General features: G+C 43.0%; 1 protein-coding gene across 1 annotated transcript; it reads right to left on the bottom strand.

The window, feature by feature from the left end:
- Positions 1-1,659: 1,659 nt before the first annotated feature.
- Positions 1,660-18,467, bottom strand: nmnat2 (nicotinamide nucleotide adenylyltransferase 2). Its single transcript, XM_030752860.1, has 11 exons — positions 18,237-18,467; positions 13,976-14,064; positions 10,206-10,273; positions 9,395-9,473; positions 7,419-7,545; positions 7,229-7,309; positions 5,539-5,583; positions 5,313-5,389; positions 3,438-3,539; positions 3,270-3,337; positions 1,660-2,674 (listed from the first exon to the last, which is right to left on the bottom strand). Exons 1-11 carry the CDS (start codon positions 18,319-18,321, stop codon positions 2,572-2,574), a joined length of 924 nt encoding a protein of 307 aa, XP_030608720.1. The 5' UTR covers positions 18,322-18,467; the 3' UTR covers positions 1,660-2,571.
- Between the last annotated feature and the right edge of the window lie 1,511 nt (positions 18,468-19,978).

Below are 19,978 nucleotides of genomic sequence, written 5' to 3' on the forward strand. Positions count from 1 at the left end.
TAGCCGGAAACGCACAAAGACTGAGCAGGTTAATCACAACGTTGTGGCTGCGTGGACCTGACGAATAGTCACGTTTCTCCAGAGGTGCACGTCAGGTTAGGTTGTAGGATCAGAGCGGTTTCTGTAGCCGTTGTGCTTCTCAGGTGGACTTTGATGCTGGTGGTTTTTCCTGAGAAGTGTTCCTCACGTTTTCATCATCCACATCCACCGCTTCTATCTGTGCTATCGCAGTCAAAGAAACTCCACATGGGACTCTGCTGCTTTCTCGGCAGACCGCTGACATTACTTTGCGGACCAGCGCAGTGAGCACGCGCATGCACAGTTGCCCGATGGCGCTCCCACCTTAAACTCGTAGAGTGGAAAAAATTATTTCACGTCAATCCACAAGCCTTTTAAATACGACAAACATGAAAACGAAGGTCAGATTCTTTATAATTTCAGTTTTTATTTATTTCAGTTAACGTTGTTTTAATATGTGTTTTCAGTTTTCATTAATTTGTCATTAATTTGTGTTTTCATTAACTGTAATAACCCTGGTGAGAGCATGGGGTCCAGCTTCATGGGGAGGGAGCTCTGGGTTTGCATCTAAGTCGGTTGGGTGCTGCCTCCGTCAGAGCTGCCCTTTGGTGCTCTCAGGATCTCACCTCTGCTTTGTGTCAGTGATGTGTGTAGTCTACAGATAAACCCGGCGACATTTTCAACTTTGGATTTTCAGCAAATGATCCACAGATTTACTTATTTTGACCCTGATCTTTGAGCTAAAACTGAGCGGTCAGCGAGTCGAGAGAAAACTTGAGTAACTTTGATTTAAGATGATTTAGTCAAAGAAGTGCTTTATTTTGGCAGCAGGAGGAGTGAAAAAACCACAGCTTCAAATCAATTCACGAGCAGACCCACAATGTGGACACAAAGACACAAAAGATCCAGTATCACCCCCCCCTCGGAGAGGAACAACCCATAACTTCATACACACACACACACACACACACACTTGGTGACTTCTGTACAGAGTGAACAGACAGATGTGGAGACGATGATCCTCGCGCTGCAGCCATGTTTTATTTATATTCTCATATTTTATCTTTTGAGTTCATTTTTGCAAACACGTTCACGACAGATAAGAACCTACCAAGTGATAAACATTCATGCCAGAACCAAACTGTCTAAGCATGCAGTCTAAGAACAGGAGCAAACGAGGAGGACAGAGAAACTGCTGCTGAGGACATCATCATCATCATCATCATCATCATGACCTGAACACTTGAAACCCTCCTTTATGTTTAACGTGGTCTAAGCTTCACTGCAGCCCACTGGTTACCAGCAGTTGAAGCTCTGGTTAAACTGGTTCCTGGCGCGTCTCCGTGTGGAAGATTTCAGAGTGGGATTCTGTGACAGCAGCGCAGCAGTGTTGCATTTTTTAGATTTCATTACAGGAGGCAGAAGAGCTGCAGAAAACAATGGGCCTCATGCAAGAACACCACAAACTGTATATAAAGATGGATATAAGGAGGCGTAACGCCACCTGCTGGTTCACGCTGGAGCTGCTTCAAAGCCCAGACGAGTCGCCACATTCGGATGCTCGGCCGGGACCTTGTTTCTTCAACTTTAAGCTCTCAACCAATCCGCAAGCTCTTTCCAAACCCATGCAGGTAGAATTCAGTGTTGAAGGAAGAATGAAGCTCCAAAGCGGATTCTTTCACACTGCACGGCTCCCACCCTGGAGGCTGCCTCCTTATGGCAAACAGCAGCTTTTATCCTTGATGACAGCATGTGAGTGTAGCTGAGACACCAGCAGATTTTTGGATGGCCTTTCACAACAAAGCAACACCAGCTTACTGGAAACAGGGCTCAACGTTACCTACTGCAGCTACATTGTGCTAACAGAGGAGATACTGTTAAAAAGTGCAAACACTCGGTGCTCTGCATGCTTTTTGTTTCCTGAAGTTATTTCTGGCATGTCTGGAGAACCTGCCGGAAATAACTTCCAAACAGCTGGAACATCAGCTGGTCCTCTTTAGTGGTTCTAACTTTTATTCATGACAGTGTTTATTGTGCTGAAGTAGGGCTTAAATTCCCTGTTAATGAACCAAATTAAGTCATGGGGATTATCCTGCTGCTGGTGTCTGTCTATTCAAGCGCACCTGATTTCAGATTGGGCCTGGTTACCTGTGCATCAGAAACTCAGTGACTGGTTCTTGCATGAAGCCCAGTAACACTGGCCCGATGCTGCGCACACTGAGCATGCCCGGATGTGTCATGCATTTGCAGACCTTAATGAAGAATTAGAAAGAGAAAACACCGCCGTCACTGCTACAGCCCTGAGGAATTACCCCCATACAAGACCTACCCCCCTCCCCCTCCCCTGATGTAAAGTCACATGACACAGACAGAAGGAGGGACACTAACGCTCCTGTTGGAAAGCAACAGCTCAAAGAAGAGTATATGTTTGACACAGAAGACAGACAAGTTTTAGCTTTAGGAGGAGGGAGGGCTGTGTTTTATATAGATGATGGTTGTAGGTAGGACCCCCCAGCCCCCTCCTCCAGTCTCCCTGTTTTTAGGTTGTCGTCTCTATCCTGAGGCATTGATGTACAGCTGACTCTGCAGGATGTAGTCGATGACGGGCTGACTCAGGTAGTCCACGACGTGGCCGTCACCGTGCTGCAGCGCCAGTCTGTGGGAGGAGAAACGGAGCGCAGGTCAAACTGTTAACATCGTTTAGGAGCATCCAGGCCGATTCCTGCATGTAATGGAGGATGTTTAATGATATATGAGTCATCGTTTGTCCTCGGGCCACATTCTGAGGGCAAAGACTGATTCAGTTTTTATCTGCTTTTTATTCACTCAGCGTGACTCTGTCCACTGCGTGCACCTACTGTTCTCCTCTCTGTGTTTTAGCCCACACGTATTCAGAATCATCGTCACTAGCTCAGTTTGCATGTACAGAAAAAAACAGATTCATGGAGCTTTGTTTAAAGTTTGAAGCCAAATCAGAGTAAATTGAACTTCACCCTGCACAAAGCAGCACTGCCTCACTGCAAAAGAAATTCCATCAAACCCAAAGCTGGTTCTGCTCAGCTTGGATCCAGAAGGACACAATGAGAATAAAAACATTTGAATGAACCTTTCCTGGATGCTGAATCCTAAGAGCATTGTTTTAGAAGAATAAACTCATAAAGCAAATGAAAGCTCAGGAAAACTCCTGCTGGGACAGTTTTCCATCTGTCAGACTGCAGGAAGGAAGGAAGACGCTGGAGTTTTAATCCCACCTGCTCTTGGTTGAGCTGACGATGGACATCGGGTGGCTTATTGCATCCTTCACCACAATGATGTTGTCCTGAAAGCAAGAAGAGAACAAAGATGAGCTGAGGATGGAGGCTAACCTTGGGGTTAGCTGTAATGTGGACCGGAGGTGAGCGGTCCTGCTGTGCTCTGACCTTGAACTTGCGCAGAACAGAAGAGTGATTAATGATCCTCTCTGTGTCAGCGCCGTCACGAGGAACCACCACAATCCCAAAATCCCCCACAATCACCTCCATCTGAAAGCACAGAAACACGAGCTTCAGGGCTCAGATCGGTCTGAGCGGCACGAGGATGACTTCACCTGTTCAATCCGGGAACATTTCCAGTTAAATGAACCTATTCTGGTTTTCTCTGTTAAAGTCTCCTATTCTGATGGTTCTGATGGTTCTGATGGTCATCTTAAATACAGTTTCCAGTAATGAGGTCGGTGTATGTACAAGTTAATCCTGCAAGCTGCTCTAAACACTCACTTTCACACTGTTGGCTCAAAGGGGGTGGGAGCTGGTTTCAGACAGAGAATGGAGTGAGGGGCCCAGTTTGAGATACCAAAGGATTATTTTAAACTGGGAGTCCTGCAGAGCTAACCTGAATCACCATATAAAAATATGACATTTCTGTCAGTTCATGTATTAATCTGAGGAAGGTCACCGTTTCTTCACTTCTCCAAACACAGCTGATGATTTTGTCTGGATATTTTCAAGTCACATGACTGAAGATTTATTTGATTTTTGGCGTTTCCATCTCATTTTTATCTCAAACTGAAAATGCGAGTAAAAACAGGTGAATGGAAACACGCCTGCAGTCAAATAAATCTGTCGTAGCTCCGACACACCTCCGTACACACATCAGGTGAGTGAATCGCCGACACTTTCTTTAAATCACAGGTGAGACAGTCGATCGCTTCCCGTTCACTGCACCTCCGTTGTTGACTCAGGAAAGTTTGCTGTGACTTTTCAGTCCTCACAAGTCTGATTAACAACAGACGCACAGAGTGGATGAAAACAGGATGAAAGCACTGATCGTTTGTCTTTGAAAGAAAGTGACTTCACCCACAGAGTTTTTGGTAAAGACCCTATCATCACACAAATACACAATATCACACCTCAGAGTTTCGTCCAGTACAGGTCTGTCCCGGCTCTGAAATGCTGCCACCAGAGGAAAACTGAAGCTATTCAGAGGCAGTTGTTGTGTACACAAAATAAAAATGGGAGAAATAAGATTTATTTCAGCATCTGGGGTGTTTCCAGCTCCACGTGTGTCCTGTGTGCAGAGTGCACGCTGCAGTTTCACACAAGTGTGGTTCTGTTTTTCATGTGAGGTGGAGGCTTTTATTCTCCACAGAAACATGTCATAAAGTGTTCTTGTGTCTCGAAACAAACAGGAAATGAAAAATCTGCATTTCTTTTGGATGCAGTTCAGTAACTTTATATCTGCTGCTGTGAACTGGTGAACTGCAGGCCTCTAAAACCATGAAATCTCATTTTCTGATTGAACACTTCATGCTGACACAGGCGCTGGTTTGGTGATTATAATGCTGGAAAATTTTCCTTTATCAACAACATAAAAATGACCGTCTAAACATTACAACTGAGTCCTGGGAATAAACTGTATATTAAAAATGGACGTAGCTCCTGAAGTCCTGTTTTGAAGCCTCGAGTTGAGCTTTTTAGCTTTCTGAAACAGCAGCTAAAGAGAAACATCTCAATCCTCTCCTGTTTTACTTTAAATGAAGCCATCATTTCCAAAACAAACTTTAAACCAGCGGCCGAGGCTGTAATCCCATCTAGAGACACTCACTGAGGTCAAGGGAGCAGCAGACTCATTTTCTCATAGACTTCTATGCAGTTAGACTCAGAGGTGTCACCCCCTGTTGGTAATTAGAAAGAATGTGCAGGCTTCACTTTCCAGACCCAGAAGCTACGTCCATATTTTATATCCAGCCTACAGTTCTGGGAAAGAGCTGAGGAGCTGGGATACATGTGAGTGGGGCGGGGCTATGGTATGCTTACATCACTGTCCTTCCACAGGCCAGGGATGCAGAAGGACTCCAGGAGATCACTTCCACACAGGAGCAAGATGCGTAACTCTACAGACGACAAACAGGCAGGAGGAAAGAGACACGCCCTCAGTAAACTTCACGTTTACCGGATCCAAACAAGCAAACACAGCAGGAAGGAAACCAGAGGACACGACACACGAGTCCGCTCAGGCGCACACACTGAAGAGACCACTCACCGATCTCCTCGTATCTCATCGCAGTCCCCAGGTTGGCATTTTCATCTGACACAGTGAGACAAAAACATGTAATTACACAGAAGTGAGGCACGTATACCGAAACAACACACAGCCTTTGGCACCTGCTGCTCATGATATGAGTGGTAGTTTTTCAGCAGGTTCATGAACAGATCAAATTCAGGGATTTAAGAATACGGAGGTCAAACAGTGTTCCAGCCCTTCTTACTGACACAGTTTGTTTGCATTGAAAGGCACTGAGGGGTGAAGAGAAATCAAAACAGCCAATCAAAACTTCAAGGTACTCTCCTCGTGCACCCCTGGACTTCCACACCTGCTGCTTCTGACCAACCAAGCATCAACTTCTGTTTCAAACTGCTCCAAACTTCACATCACTGATCAGAAGGTCTGGGTCTCCAGAGAGGACTCAGAAGCCAAACAGCAGTTTTTAGTGTAGGAGTCCATACTGTCCAAACCTCAAGGAGGTGCATCAGGACAGGAGTGTAACCAGGAACATGGGTGTTGCTTTTTTCCCAAAATATACCATGAATTCTGTTAATGTGAAGTTTTGCTGTCATGTCCTGAAGGTGTCTAAGGGAGAACCTCTTCTTCTTCTTCTTCTTCTTCCAGCTGCTCCCTTTAGGGAGCGCAACCACCTCACCCTATTCCCTAACACACTCCTCTGTCACACCATCCCTCTCCATGTCCCCTTATCTACTTCCATCAATCTTCTCTGGGGTCTTCCTCTCCTCTCCTGCCTGGGAGCTCCATCTTCATCATCCTTTGTCCAGATAATCCACTCTGCACATATCAGTGTACTCTTACTTCTAGTGTCAAGCCCAAATAAATGGGGAGGTTTATGTTAGGAAGGCAAATATGGGGATCATCAAAAATGAGTCTGAAGCACAACATTTGGTGGAAATGAGCGATGAAGCGTGTCACTGTAGCATCATGCACTGGTACACAGCACTGAAAAAACAGGTCTTTGGTCACAGCAGCACCACTGACCACCTGCCCTCCTTATCAAACCGGCTCCCTGATACTTTGTCCTCTCCCCCAGAATGAAGTTGTGAAGCACAGTGGTTCAGTGGTTAACACTGTAGGGAGGGTCTGTCTGTGTGTGGGTTCTCTACTTGCACTGCAGCACAAAGTCCAAGGCTTCCTCGGTGACAGCTACCTCTGTGAAAATCGCTTTGTTAAGTAATGAAAGTATGAGAGACAGAGAGGCAACCCTGCCTAGAGTGAGTACATCCTAAATCTACACAGTTTCACTTCCTGGATAAACAGATGTTTTAGGAATAAATTAATGTGAAGGCTGGAGGACATCCGGCGTGGAAGCAGTCCAGAGGTGCACAGGGAGTGAAGAGCAGACATCCAGATCCACATCACTGAGGTCTGTACTTTTACAGTGTCAGAACCTCACATAGAACCAAACACTCATGTTCTAATAACATACTGTACACTTATATTTAAATGTTGCTGTTTACAACACAATCAAACCAAATGGAGAAAAAGAATGTAGTGGTCACATATGTGGTTATATATTAACTAAATTCATAAAATTCTGCCCTCGATTTTTAGAAAATTTTATAGTTTATGATATAAACATTTTTCAGATCTGCAATCTTATACATCATGTCAGGTCAGCAGGTTAGTGTGTGTGTGTGTTTTTGTAACTGTGACGTGTTCTTACCGACGAAGGTGAAGCGCTCCATATGTGGACGTACGCAGCAGATTTTGCCCAAACTCTCGCTGATCTTCCCCCACACTTTGACTGAGCAGAGAGGAGGAAGTTCAGACCCTCAGCATCAGTTGATTAGCACATGCTAAAATTACCATCATTGTCTCAGTAAGAATTTAAGCTGGACTGAAGTCTGACTCACTGGCCGTGGGCTTGTGATTCATGTTGTTGTGGTTCTGGTAGATGGACGTGGTCTGGTTCTGTGGCTGACCAATCACAGGAGTGGTTGATGGCGTGTTGACATTGGACAGAATGCAGCCGGTGACTCTCTGAGGGACACAAACATTCAAACTGCACTTTCATCTCTGAGTCATTAAAAGTGCTTTTTCTCGATTACTCAGCAGAATTTAGCAAAACCTTTCCTGACAGTTTCAGGCGGTTTGAAAGAAATTTTAAATTTTTCCTAGCTGTGGTTAAGCTCCTTAGCTCAGAGGTTAGTGGGGAACAGAGACTTCTGCACTGCCGCTTTGTTCAGCGAACCAAATATGGCCCATACGGTGCAGCGTGTTCACTGGACTACAGTCACCATCCAAACATAATGCCAGGATCTGCTGTCTGCTTTCCCCCGTTTGTCTCTCTGTGTTGTCTGGCAGGTTTCTGATAAGTGCAACTAGAAGCACCAGTCCAGTCTCCCTGGAGCATTTAAGAGCTGCCTGTTTCAGATCCATTCACCTTCAGCCTGGTTATTTTAGGTTTCACAGTTACTCACACACCTAACGCTGAAACACTCCTCCAGTTGCTGACACACTCGACAACAATTTGGTTAATAAATTGATCGATTTTGGTTAAAGCTCTGTCTTTGTCATGACTTATGAACCATGACAGTACATATAGTACGTACATACAGTTGTGCTCACAAACAGGTGTAAATGGCTGCTAAAGGTAAGCATCCTCAACTGTGATCTGTTTGCTTGTAATCAGTGTGTGTGTATTAAAAGTCAGTGAGTTCCTGGGCTCCTGGTAGACCCTGCATGTTTCATCCAGTGCTGCACTGATGTTGCACTCTGAATTATCAAAGAATCTGCAGGAGAAAATATGTTATCTTTATAAAACAGGAAAAGATATCCAAGGAACTGAGACTGCCAATCAGCAGTGTTCAAACTCTAATTAAAAAGTGGAAAATGAGTCACACTCAGGTAGACCAACAAAAATTGTTCAGGATGCAATGAAAAAACCACAAATAACTCCAGCTGATGCACCGGACTCTGAAAGCAGTGGTGTGGCAGCTTTACCATCTGAGCAAATGAAGCTTCTCGTCCACCACAACCACAAAACACTTGAGGCTGTCGCTGCTGTCACAGGAGGCCATACGCAGGATTAAGAAGGTAAACTTTACATCAGGGTAGTTTCTGCTGTTGATTTTAAAAAAAGGCAAACACAGTTATTTAATAATAATTAACCACTAAGCATGAGTGAAAGAAAAGTTGGTGTTAAATGCCCCCCACCCAAAAAATTACAAATTCTGCCAGATATAAACTTTTTTTTTTTTTTTTCTTTTGCGTTTTTGGCCACAGCGGCTTTTGTTGGCAGTGGAGAGAGACAGGAAATGGGGGAAAGATACAGGGGAAGACACGCGGGCAAATTGGCGACAGGCCGGGACGCGAACCCGCGCCGCCCACACCGCAACGCGGCATATGTATGTGGTCACCGGCTTCACCACTAAGCCACCCAGGCGCCCCAGATGTAAACTTTTGAGCACAACTGTAGGTAACAGGAGGCGTGTCAGAGGAGTCTGGGCCTGGCTGAAGGCCGAAGTTGATAATCAGTCACTTTGTTACAAATGTTACTGGAGACTTAGTTCAATTAAAGATGCTGGTTTTCATGCTAAAACGCTTCTGTTACACTGACCTGAGCAGTTCCATAATTCAGTCCTTAAAATGAATATTTAAGTAAGCAGCTGCTTTCTGTGCTGTACAGTGAAAACAGTGAAGGGCTTCCTCCATCATTTAGAGCAGTTTACTGTCCCGTTAGAGGCTGAACCAAGAGTACTTTAGTCTCTTCTGCTCGGTGCTGCTGAATCAGCCTTTTGGGCTTCGATCCCTCTCAGGCCTCTTTATTCCTGTCCTGTATTTTCTACGCACAGTCAAAATGTTCCCTCTTCAGGAAGAGCGTACCCACCTTCATCAGGTCACGGTGATGCTCCAGCACGCTGCAGGTGGTCTGCCAGGTGTCCTGGTAACACTCCCAGGGGTCCACCCTTCAAACAAAGAACGATGAATTCAACACAAACGCTGGTTTCAGCTTCTCACTAAAACTTCCTGCAGATGTTTCACACTAAGACCCTGCCACAGAATTAGAGGCTCTTTATGCACTAAACAGCTGGGCTCCAGACTATTTATCCAGCTTCTTACTGAACTCCCTGCTGCTCTGGTCTTTGATCGCAGGGCGGAGCCTTTCAGTTTGAGGCACTGTGACCTTTGAACCGTCTCCAGCTGCAAATGTTTCTGCTTAAACTTGATAAATAAATGTTACTTTCATACGTACTCCGTAACGTCCACATAAAATCCCAGAATCTCACTCAGCAAACTGGAGCTCCGCCTCCTTGGATGCTCTGTTAGTCCAGTGAAGCCACAGCAGTCATTTCATTATTGGTCATTTGTTATAGTGGTTTCTAGTATATAATCATTAATAAATATAGATGACTTGTTATCAGGGCTATTAAATAATAACTCACTCTGTGTGTACACGAACAGCTGAATAAGTCCAAACTCTCGTGTTTCCACCTGTGAGGCATCTACAACTCAAAGTTATTTTTATGATTTGCTGATCCCCCACCAAAAAAAAAAAAAAAAAAAAAAGCTACTGAGCCACATACTGGGATGTTTTAGGGCTTGTTAATGTGAAACTCTCTGCAGGAAGTCCTGTCTCTGACATAGCTCAGATGTGGTTGTTTCCAGAGTAAACGCCTTTAAAAGGTGGGCGGTCTCACCTGATCCAGTCAGAATTCTGCACGGCCAGCTGACACATGGTGAGACGATGTCTGCTAGACACGAGACCCTGCAGACACACAGAGCAGCACCGTCAGCCCACAGCGTCACATCGCTGAGCAATCCAAGCAAAGCAAACATAGAGCAAAGAGAGTTTGTGTGACTACATACCAACATTGAGGGACCAGACAAAATATGCAGGTTACAGGCCATGCATGGAAGGATCAGTACATTTATCTGAATGCAAATTTCCCATCTTGATGGGTAAATGCAACAAGCAAGGAAAGGAAGCTAAACCCACCCAGCAAAAACTCCCTGAGAAGAGGCTGAAGAAGTCTGAACTATGGTGACATTTGGTGAGAAAGTGAAAGAAAAAGATGTTTGTGGTTGAAAGAAAGAGGACATCTCCCCCTCATCTCGTTTTCATTTGTTGACGAAAGTGTCACTTAATTTCGTCATCGCTTTTATCCTTTTAGGTAGTTTTTATTTAGTTATCGTCTCGTTTTCGTCACAAAATAAAAGGGACGAAATTAACACTGGTCTGCAGAGGCCAGAACAACAAATTATGTCCAGAGTGCGACCTTTGGTGTGAGTAGGAAGTTGGTGAACTGGTGAAATCCAAAACTCTCGAGGAAGGATGAAAAGTATTTGATGAGAGGAAGATTAATGGACTCATTTCTACTCCTGCTCACTCCCAGTGAAGATCTGAGCATCTTCAGCTCTGCCTCCTGTCTTTGTGTCAGAGCCACCATCTCCAAACATCACAGCAGGTCTCACTAACATCCTGTAAACCTTCTCTTTCACTCTGGCTGCTCTCCTTCTGTCACAAAAAACCTGTAAGTTGCTGGGTGGGAAGTTTGTTCTGATGCGATGGTCTTCTTGCTCTCATGTTTTCTCTTTTTCTTCATTAAACATTCTTTTTCCAGCTGCTGTTTTGTCTGATTATCATCTTTGGGTTTTGATTGGGCATGTCTCTTCAACCCTGTGAGGAACTGAAACCAGCCCTCCTCCAGCTTCATGCAGCTAAGGTCCCCTTTCTGGTGCTTTCTGTGATTTTCCACTGAAATCTGCAGTACTTGTGACATTGTGGTGACTTGTAATTGAAATATGGTGACAAATTAACCTGCACTGACTCACAAAGAGTCAGTAAACTGGATACATTCAGTGCTAATCAAAATATGGGACAAGGGATTAAGTCTTTCTGGTAGCATGAAAGGAAATGCGAGGGGATGGTAGCCAATCAATGAAACACAGAAGCAGCAGGAGCCACTGTAGCAGTGATCCAACCATCAAAGATCAGCAGCCAGATTATCAGGATGATCAGACCAAGTGGAACATTTTCTGCTTTTGCGTGTGTCTGAAGAAGGCCACGTCATGCTTCCACTTGCATATAAAACCTGCTGCATTACTTTCTGGGGACAGATAGGTTTGTGAGTCATCAGGTCTGACACGCTAATGAGGTAATAAGCGATGTGAATAATTTCCATCGCTAATAAAACATCAGCCAGATCGTTCAGCAGCAGGTGAAGATGCTGGAAAAAAAAATAAAGATTCATATTTGGAACAACAGGAACAAAGATTCCTGATGTGGCTGAAACTGGATTTCTGTAGCATCTATTATTCATGCTGTGTGTTTGTGTAGAGGCAGAGCAAAAGTAGGACAAGACCTTCATTAATTCCTGCAGGAAACAGAGTGGAAAACAGCAGCAGCAGAAAGCTGCAGACAGCGTGATCTTATCTGCACTCCAATCAAACAAAAAAAAACACATTCTGCACTCTGCGGGAGGCTGAAGTCACATCTTAAAGGCAACTGTCATGATTATTAACAACAGCAAATACATCAAATCTGTTTTTATAATTTCAGAAATGCTATTACATTTATAAGGAGCAGAAACTGGGTGAATTCTGTTTCTGACCAGCCCGGCTTCATTCCAGACGCTTCATCTCTTGGGTGTCATGTTTCAGAGCATTGCATTTGCTTTGCCATCATTTCCAACATGCAGTTTTATTCAGGTGTGCTGCACTCACAGGAAATATTGTCCTACCCAGATTTCAAGATTTCAGTTACTTCTTACATACAAGGAAGTAACGAGACACACACACACACACACACACACATATATATATATATATATATATATATATATATATATATATATATATATATATATATATATATATATATATATATATATATTTATGGACATAACCATGTGGGATTCACATTAGCACTTTGGCCCCAGTCATGTTGTTTTTTTGGTGCCAGAAGTGACCGTATTTGGACAAGAGGGTAGAATGCTAAGTTATCAGCAAATGCTAGCTAGCAAGCTGCATCCAAGCTGCTCAGTGACATCCAAGAACTTCACTCAGCAAACTGCAGTGCCGCCTTCTTGGGCAGTCTGTTAGTCCAATGAAGCCACAGCAGTCACATTATTGGTCAGATAATTGCATTAAAAAGGCTCCAACAGCACCAACACAGTCCAGAGGTCCAGTTCAGGGACTCCAGTTAGGTGAGGTGAAGCCTAGCAGGCAGCTAGCAGCTACAGCCACCTGTGTCGCCATCCACCTGTCAATCCCTGAAGTTGCTGCTTCATCTGAACTTTAATTGATTTGAACTCAACACAGCTGATTTCTTGTGAAGCCACTACAAACATTTCCCAGGACGTTTCTGAGCTCTTCTGGCTTTGCAAAATCTACTTGTGTCTTTGGGTTGACTCCAGCTGAACTATATGGGCTTTATCCTCAGCTGCTCTGAACTTCTCGACATATTGGCTGGAATAATTTTTGCCATTTTTTCAGATTCTTCTTTCAAATGTCACAAAAACTAACTCCTCATCCTCAGCAGCCTCAGGTCCATCTTCATGTGCAGAGCTAATAAAAGCCCTCCAACCTCAAAGGAAAATACAATCACACCCAGTTACTGCAACAGTCACACAAACAGACACATTTCTGGGTCAATGTGTCTGGTTTAGGTATGAAACAGTAAGACAACACTGCCACCATCAGGTCCAACTGTCCTCTAACGTCTTCATGAAGAAAAGCTACATTCGGCTGCTTTCTTGTCAAAAGGGGTCACCACAGCAGGTAGCTCTGCATACTTTGAGTTTTACACTGGATGCCCTTCCTGATGCAATCCCAAATGGGATTTATGCCTCTAGCTGGAATTAAATCTACATACCCTATTTTTATTTTTATTCTTCTTATTTATATGTGTGTGTATATATGGTTGCAGGTACAAAATACATTTCACTGTGCATTGTACTGTGTATAACTGTGCATGTGACAAATAAACACTATCTTAATCTTAATCTTAATCATATAATACATACCATATATGCTGTGTACCTTACCGGCTACAAATGTATATGTTTTGATATCTGTATATAGTGTTTTGATGTGTGTACATGTGTGTATATGTATATGTGTGTATTGACATTGATATATATTTTATGTACACAGTGCTTATGTATATGTGTATAGTTTTTCTATTCTATTCTATTTTAGTTCATTTGGTTTTACTCATCCTTTTCATTTTTCTCTGTACTGAGCTGCTGTAATGCGCAAATTTCCCCGTTGTGGGATCATTAAAGTTTTATCTTAACCCTTCACTTGCCATTGAAATATGTTAACCACTACACTACTGAGCCACTATCTTCTTCATGAAAGAAAGATTACAAAAATTAAGTGAACTGTCATCGACCCAAGGAACACATTTAAGGCTCACTTAGACGGCGTTTGGGACTGACTGAAAAGCATCTTCACTGCTACTCACAGATTTCCCGTAGGAGTCGTGCACTGGTGAAATGATGCCTCCAATCACAATGAAACGCCCTGTTTTGTGCAGATATTCTCTGGCTTTTTCTGAAAGGAAAGAAACAAACATAAAAAGAAAATCAACGTGAGAACCTATTGAAGCATTTGTTCTTATATTGCAGCACACAGTTTGTATGCTACAAAATGAAGTTGAGCACCATAGCAGCACACCGTCAAACACAACCTGCTGTATGTTAATGCTGAAAGAGTTGCTTTTACATTAAAAATAAATCCCATTCTTCTGACATGACTCAGATGTCTTGATTTAATTTTATTTTATATTTTAAAAATGTTTATTCAGCAACAATTCTTGTGAATTTACTGATCATTTAAAGTTCACAGCAGTTTGGTTTACTTATTAAACAAATCGTCCCCTTAGAATTATAAGGTTCTATCTGACATTTTTGACGAAGTTGACTTATTGTCATATTCTTATTCATTGACTGCTAATTAACAATATGTAAGAGATTTTTTTTAGTAATATACAACTTTGGCCATTTTACTCACAAAACAAAAAGGTTCTATTTGCAAAATCAAGCTTTAACTTGGTATTATAAGGTTCTATTATTTAATATCTCAAAACGGGTCAGAATGCAGATAGAACCTTATAATTCTAAGGGGACGAAATACCAAAACTGCAGCCGAGTTACAGTGACTACAAACATTCTGGTTAACTTCAATACAAACTACAGCGACACAGGACAAAACAAAAATAACTCAAAAAATATGCAGGTTATGTCTTCAGTCTGTGGTTCATATGTTTAGAGAACAGGATCTTGTTCAGTGTTTGTGCTGTAATACCTGAACTAATTTTCTTCCTCATAAATACCTGTAAAATTATCAGAAAAACATTAAACCTGACCAATAAAAAGAAAACTGAAACAACCACAACTCCCTCTGGAAACTACCGGAGACTACACTGAAATGAAAAGAAAAACCAAAAATAGAATAACTAATGTCCTGCAACAGAATGGCCACTTGTCCAGGTGTACCTGTAAATATCCATAAATACCTGTAAGTACTCACAAATACCAATAAATAAATAAATACCTGTAAATTCTTGTAACCAACAAACTGCCTTCAAGCGATTATTTCATCCCTGTGGTTGTGTTTAGTTGCTTGTTGTTATATATTCTGTAGTTATGGGGAAGGCTTTAGGACCCAGGGTTCCGTGTACGTTTTGGTCATTTGTTTCTCCGTTTTGAAAACAGATATTGAAAAACGAAAAACGGATGTTTTTTATTTTCATTTCATAATCCAAATCCATATAATGTAAAATAAATTATATAATTTTTTCCCTTTGAAATTAAAACATAAATTCGCAAAGAAACAGAAAAACGTCTCAGCTTTTTATTTTTCTCAAAAAGAGTTCAGCGACAAAAGCACACCAAACAAGTGAGTCCAAAACAGAAGCAAAGGAAGCACTGAACCAGCCAGGAAACCAGCCGGGAAACCAGCCGGGAAACAGCCAGGAAACCAGTCAGGAAACAGCCAGGAAACCAGCTGGGAAATAGCCGGGAAACCAGCCAGGAAACATCCGGAATCAGCCGGAAAACTAGCCAGGAAACCAATCGGAAAACCAGCCGGGAAACCAGCCGCGAAACAGCCGGGAAACCAGCCAGGAAACCTGCTGGGAAACAGCCGGGAAACCAGCCAGGAAACCAGTCAGGAAACAGCCAGGAAACCAATCGGGAAACCAGCCAGGAAACCAGCCGCGAAACAGCCGGGAAACCAGCCAGGAAACCAGTCAGGAAACCGCCGGGAAACCAGCCAGGAAACCAGTCAGGAAACAGCCGGGAAACCAACCAGGAAACCAGTCAGGAAACAGCCGGGAAACCAGCCAGGAAACCAGTCAGGAAACAGCCAGGAAACCAATCGGGAAACCAGCCAGGAAACCAGTCAGGAAACAGCCGGGAAACCAGCCAGGAAACCAGTCAGGAAACAGCCGGGAAACCAACCAGGAAACCAGCCGGGAAACAGCCAGAGAACATCAGCTCAACTTCTTTTGCTACTTTAAACGTAGTTTTTATTGTGTTGTGTCATTTGCTTTTCCATTTCATAGCGTGGTCACGTTTCTGAATCCGTCTCATTAAAAGTTTTTCAGAGCATGTGAAAAAGCTGAGGTACAGATCTTTAGCTGATACAGATGTGTTTTCTAATTCACTTCTATGTTAAAGGCTGTTTTGTGTCTGTTTTTATGGAAGTCTGTATATTGGTCCCAGTATTGGCTGGACTCCTTGGTGGGATCTTCCTGGTTAAATAAAGGTTAAATGAAGTAAAAATATTATGGGTGATAGTTGACAAATTCAGGGTCCAGGAACACAAATTAACACCCTCCTAAAAACCTTCCAGCTTTTTTTTTTTTTTTTTAATTTATATTTTTTCTGCTCGTTTTTATGGTGGCCCTGAAGTGCAAACCACATCATCAAATCACTAGTCACAACTACAAATTTAAAAACACAACAACACAACACTATGACATCTTACAAAAGCACAATAACATTAACTAAGCATAATTACAAATTACAAAAACACAACGACATTAACAAAACAGAAGAGGTAGGTTCCAGTGGGAAACTTGAGAAATCGCTGATTGGACGACAGCACTGTTGGCTTTGAAACCGGAAGTGAGGTTTGTTGAAAACATGAATATTACTGGTGACAGCTCAACCAGTTCTTTTCCACAGCTAGGGCAATACTGTACAAAGCGCTGTGACTGTCTTCTCACCTATCCAAACATTGAAAGTGTGAATGCCCTAACTTCCGGTTCAAAAGCCAAAAGTGTTGTTGTAGTTGTGACTAGTGAATTGTCGATGTGGTTTGCACTTCAGGGCCACCGTACTTTTCAGTTTTGAGTTTATTTATATCAGCATTGGTTTGAGTGACAGTGGTATCGTTAACATATCACCTGTTTACTTTTTATCTTCAATGGTTTTTTTTTTTTTCCACATTCAATTTTAATCCAGTAAAATGATCTCGGTTTAAGGAGACTCTTAATGAACCTTTATTTCAGTTAAGGTGGAAATTTATGGGTTAACAAACAGGAGAATTTATTTAATATAATTTTATAATTCATGAATACCGTTAACATTAAATTAATATTTTTGTTAGATAAACGGATATTTAAATGGAAACAAATAAATGAAAAAATGAATTAGAGGTCATTTTTGCTTATCTTTTGACTTTAAAGAGATTTTTGGAAATCCTCAGATGGCCTCAGACCTTCACATATACCGTTAACAGCAGCATTGGTAACAATGAGTAAATTATCATCTTTGATTGTTTAAAAATGAGGGGATCCTGTCCCGTCTGAAGGATGTAAGCCTGAAACATCAGTGATTACAGAAAAACTCTGTGATGATGTTCCAGCAGAAACCTTCACATCTGTGAATTATTCATCTGCAGATCCTCATGAACGTAAAACGGAAATGTTCTGTTAGCTCACAGAAATGTTTGTCTGCATCCACAGTGTTAAAATAAATATGCTTATCAGTATAATTCACTGAGCTACATTTGTGACAGCGGCCGTGTAGAATAATTAGTGATTACAGCTGTCAGACTTTTTCAGCGGAAGTTACTGTTCCAGAATGAAAGGCCAAAGAACACCTCCGTTATGGCGCATCTACGGTGAGAAATCCTTTTCGGATTACAGTCCGGCCTGTAACCTCCGCTAATGACGCAAAGAAAGGCAGCTGAGCAAGGCACTAATACCCCCCGGCCTCCTACACGTACACTGACGGCCTGTGTCTGTTTTTGTCACGGTTTGGCAGCGGGTTTAGCTGGATCAGAGCGCTCAGAGGGATTGGGGGGACCCCGGAGTATCCGGGACGATTCGGGAGACAGGCTTCATTTCTGGGCTGCGCCACACGCTGCGCGAGACAAGCGGAGCTTTGGAAGGGACCGTTTCCGTGTTTCTTAGCCCTGAAAATGGGTTGCGGCAGCGGGGACCAGGTTTACATGCTGGTCTAGTTGTGCGTTTGTGTGTATTATCTGGATTTTACTGGAGCCGTCGCCCATTTCAGCACCACCCCGGTGGACAGCGGCCTGGCACAACAGACCAAAGTCCGTTCAGATTTCTGCCGTTTTTACGGCTCAGTCACATTCGTCGGATCTTTAGCGCTAACATTTTTTGGGGGGTGGTGGGGTGGTGGTGGATCTGTAATCGTTGTCCCCCAATACACACAGACCTGTCTACTCCCCTTCACAGCGCGGTTGCTTACCGAACATATGGATGTGTCCTTTGGTGATGGGGTTGAAGCTGCCGCAGGACAGTAGGATAACGTGGGTTTTGGTGGTTTCTGTCATGGTGTTCCTGTGCACCGGTCCGTTCCGGTCCCGGTCCTGTGCGGTTCTGTGATGCTTGTTTATAGAAAAGCAGCCGCTGCGGAGTGAGTGTGAGAGAGAGAGAGCGAGAGGAAGAGGCGAGGCTGGTGAGGCTGCGGCAGGATGCTGGAGGAAGCAGCGTCAGTGCGTTAAAGAGACACTCACACCGCGTCACCGCTGCGCTCAGTGGACGTACACAGCCGTCTCTTTAACGGCCTGATTACGATTCCGAAGCACCTGCGGCCGGACTACAGAAGCATCATCACATCACTCAGAGGAAAGAACGATAACTTACAAAGAGGACTGAGACGAGTCTCATTCCTCCAATCAGAAACACGACGGAGTGGTGGCACACATGCTGCGCATGCTCAGGAAGATGGTCTCAACATTTTCTGCTGGATTTGATGACAAAATCTGTTTTACAGTTATTGACACGTGTTCAAAACAGACGATGTTCAAATTCACAGCCATCCGAGCTTTAAGCAGCAGCAGAAAAAAATTGTACATGCAAAAATTTATTTACTTATATCAAAATCAGTTTGGTCCTTTCTGCAGAAGTGAAGTAACTGCACTGATTTTGTGTGTACACAAAGAAATGATGTTTCCCCACATATAGTGCAAAATACATACCAGCTTGTGCGTGCTGGTGTGAAGCCCAGCTGAGAGTAAAAGAAAAATATTTAACCTATAAAATGGAGATAAACCATCGGCCAGACTGACCCGAAGGAAGGATGATCCAGCAGTGATAATGTTTAGAGGCGCAACCAGACCCATGCCTGCCTCTGGATTCAAAACAAGTTATTGGCTGAGAGAACAGGTTTGATTTTTTGCATTGTTTTTAAGATGAAAGATTCTAAGTTGGGCAGCATGGTGGCTTCCTGCTGCTTCACAGCAGGAAGGTTCTGGGTTCTAATCCACCTTAAACCTGTGTGAAGTTTGCATGTTCTCTCTGCGTACTCCAGTTTCCTCCCACAGCTCAAAAACATGCAGTTAGTGGGGTTAGGTTAACTGGTGAGTCTAAATTACCCATAGGTGTGAGTGTCTCTGAAGAAGCTGTAAGAAGCTGTACTCTGCCTATTGCCCTATGACAGCTAGGATAGCTGGCACTCTTCAGTCTCTAACCAATGGTCAGCTGCCACCTGGAGCAAACATAATCAAAGCACAGAAGAGAAAAAAATGAACAGCACCACCTCCAGGTAAGGAAGTGTAAACACAATACACAAAATTATGACCTGGGTCATAACACCAGCCTCCTTTGAGTTGCTGGGAGGGGACTTCATGTATGTGTAACAGAGTTAACAGCTGTAACAGTGTCTGTATATAGTCAACAACTGGCTGTCAAAACAAAAAGTACAGCTCACCAGTATCAATGTTTATGATTCATTTTCATAATGAACTGCAGGGTCTCTAATAATAAAAGGTTTGCATTCAAAAATAAGTTGCCTTCAAAGAAAGCTTAATTAAAATTCTGCAGTGAAACCTGCAAGAACTTTCAGAAAGCAGCTTTAAAAACCACCACAAAGGATTTCTGAGGTGCATCCTGAGGATTATCTTGAAGAGGATTTCAGCCAAATACAAATCAGATTTGGCTTTTATTTTTGAGCAATTTTCTGATCACTACACACACACACACACACAC

This window comes from Archocentrus centrarchus, chromosome 17, assembly GCF_007364275.1.
Source record: "Archocentrus centrarchus isolate MPI-CPG fArcCen1 chromosome 17, fArcCen1, whole genome shotgun sequence".
NCBI lineage: Eukaryota > Metazoa > Chordata > Actinopteri > Cichliformes > Cichlidae > Archocentrus > Archocentrus centrarchus.

Bases quoted from the DNA above. Each gene is read 5' to 3' on its own strand.
- nmnat2 (XM_030752860.1), bottom strand. From the start codon at position 18,321: ATGACAGAAACCACCAAAACCCACGTTATCCTACTGTCCTGCGGCAGC. The intron at 7,310-7,418 runs GTGAGTCAGACT...CTCTCTGCTCAG, and splicing joins GAATCACAAGCCCACGGCCA to TCAAAGTGTGGGGGAAGATC. The intron at 3,338-3,437 runs GTCAGAGCACAG...TCTTGCTTTCAG, and splicing joins CTGTTCTGCGCAAGTTCAAG to GACAACATCATTGTGGTGAA.